General features: G+C 38.0%; 1 protein-coding gene across 1 annotated transcript in view; it reads left to right on the forward strand.

The window, feature by feature from the left end:
* LOC105449149 overlaps positions 1–1,459 on the forward strand; it is a 14,091-nt gene that overhangs the window by 1,052 nt on the left and 11,580 nt on the right. Inside the window, exon 3 of the mRNA XM_011688150.1 lies at positions 386–572. Within this exon, the coding sequence (XP_011686452.1) occupies positions 386–572 (187 nt within the window). The remainder of the gene's footprint in view (positions 1–385; positions 573–1,459) is intronic.

The raw sequence follows: 1,459 nt of genomic DNA on the forward strand, positions 1-1,459 counted from the left end.
CTTTTACGCAGATATACGGGATCTACAATTTAACACCGAACGGCGGCCATTTTTTTAAGAAGAGGTTCTCTTGGCAAAGATACTCTCGGTGGTTTGCCGTTGCTTTTCGAGAGGCGGCGATCGCTTCCGAATTATTGATTAAAATCGATTTCAGAATTATATTATTCTGGGTGGATTTGAACCCGGATCTTTAGCATATAAAGCTGCCGCGCTGCTCCTCGCGCCACGATCGCCACGATACATAATTCTATATCATCGTTAAAAAAAATTTCGAAAAAATTTCAAACCAATAATGTTTTTTATTATTGATATTCAGAAGAAGAATCACATGAGATACGAGATTTGTAATTACACCTGTAACACCGCGTTTGTTGGAATCTTACAGGAAATGTCGTAGAGAAAATTGTGAGAATGTTCTAAAAGACTCAGGATCTCGGGCGATCCCTGGCAAAAGAAACGAGACAATGAGCGCGAGAAAGTTCGGCGGGAAGTGCACTTCGAACAAAGCGAGTTACTGCAATCAAGGACTCTCTCGGCTGCAAAACGTGTCGCTGCAGATACAGAATTTGCCCGTATGTACTTTTAGCCGGGCAAACTCCGAAAGACTTTCGTTAGAGGATATATTGGTGTTTGTCTTTGCCCGACTTTGCTAAGGAGGAACGATGTCTCTTCGGCAGGGTGTTCCGCGAGAAACGAATTTCCGGCGGCGGAGGTTCGCGGTACCGTTGAACGCTATGCGAACACGCAGCGTTCTTTTAATTTTAAACGCACATTGCGCAGCGCGTGCCAGAGCACTTATAAAGCCAGATATCTATCGCGCAATATCTTTTAATATTCGATTGCTCGCCATACGCGAGATTGTGGTCATTCTAAAACGATAATCTCAGACGCGGTATGCCAGATTGGAAAATTCCTAGAGGATATTTCCGCAAGGGCGGCCCACCGAGCATTGGTCTTCGGTTTTATATCAACGCCCCTTGCTCGATGGCGTAAAGTCGTGTAGGAAGTGAATTTCCGGAAAACTATAACTCAAGAGTCGGTGAGAGACATCTTGTATATAAAACTGTCATCCTTCGTAAGAAATAAAATGTCGTCCACTCGAAGAAAAGAAAAACGCAATTTCTTTTTATCATGCAAGGAATCGTATACATCAAGCATATATTTTAACAGTTATAAAAAAATGAGAAGCGTTCGTGACTTTTGGAATATTCTGTATGTATTAAAATATCAATCTAATTAATCTAATTACCGTAATGATAATTATACCGTTTTAGACAATATAATTAATGTTCAAATTTATATATACAATAGAACTTATATAATAACTGTATTATATAAGTTCCATATAATTATATACAATTATATAAGTTTTAATTATATTAAAACTTGTAATTATATATATAACTATTTAATAGATTAGATTAATTAGATTGACATTTTAACACGTGAGAATTAATGA

The sequence above is a fragment of the Wasmannia auropunctata genome, unplaced genomic scaffold, assembly GCF_000956235.1.
Source record: "Wasmannia auropunctata unplaced genomic scaffold, wasmannia.A_1.0 LD336078.1, whole genome shotgun sequence".
NCBI lineage: Eukaryota > Metazoa > Arthropoda > Insecta > Hymenoptera > Formicidae > Wasmannia > Wasmannia auropunctata.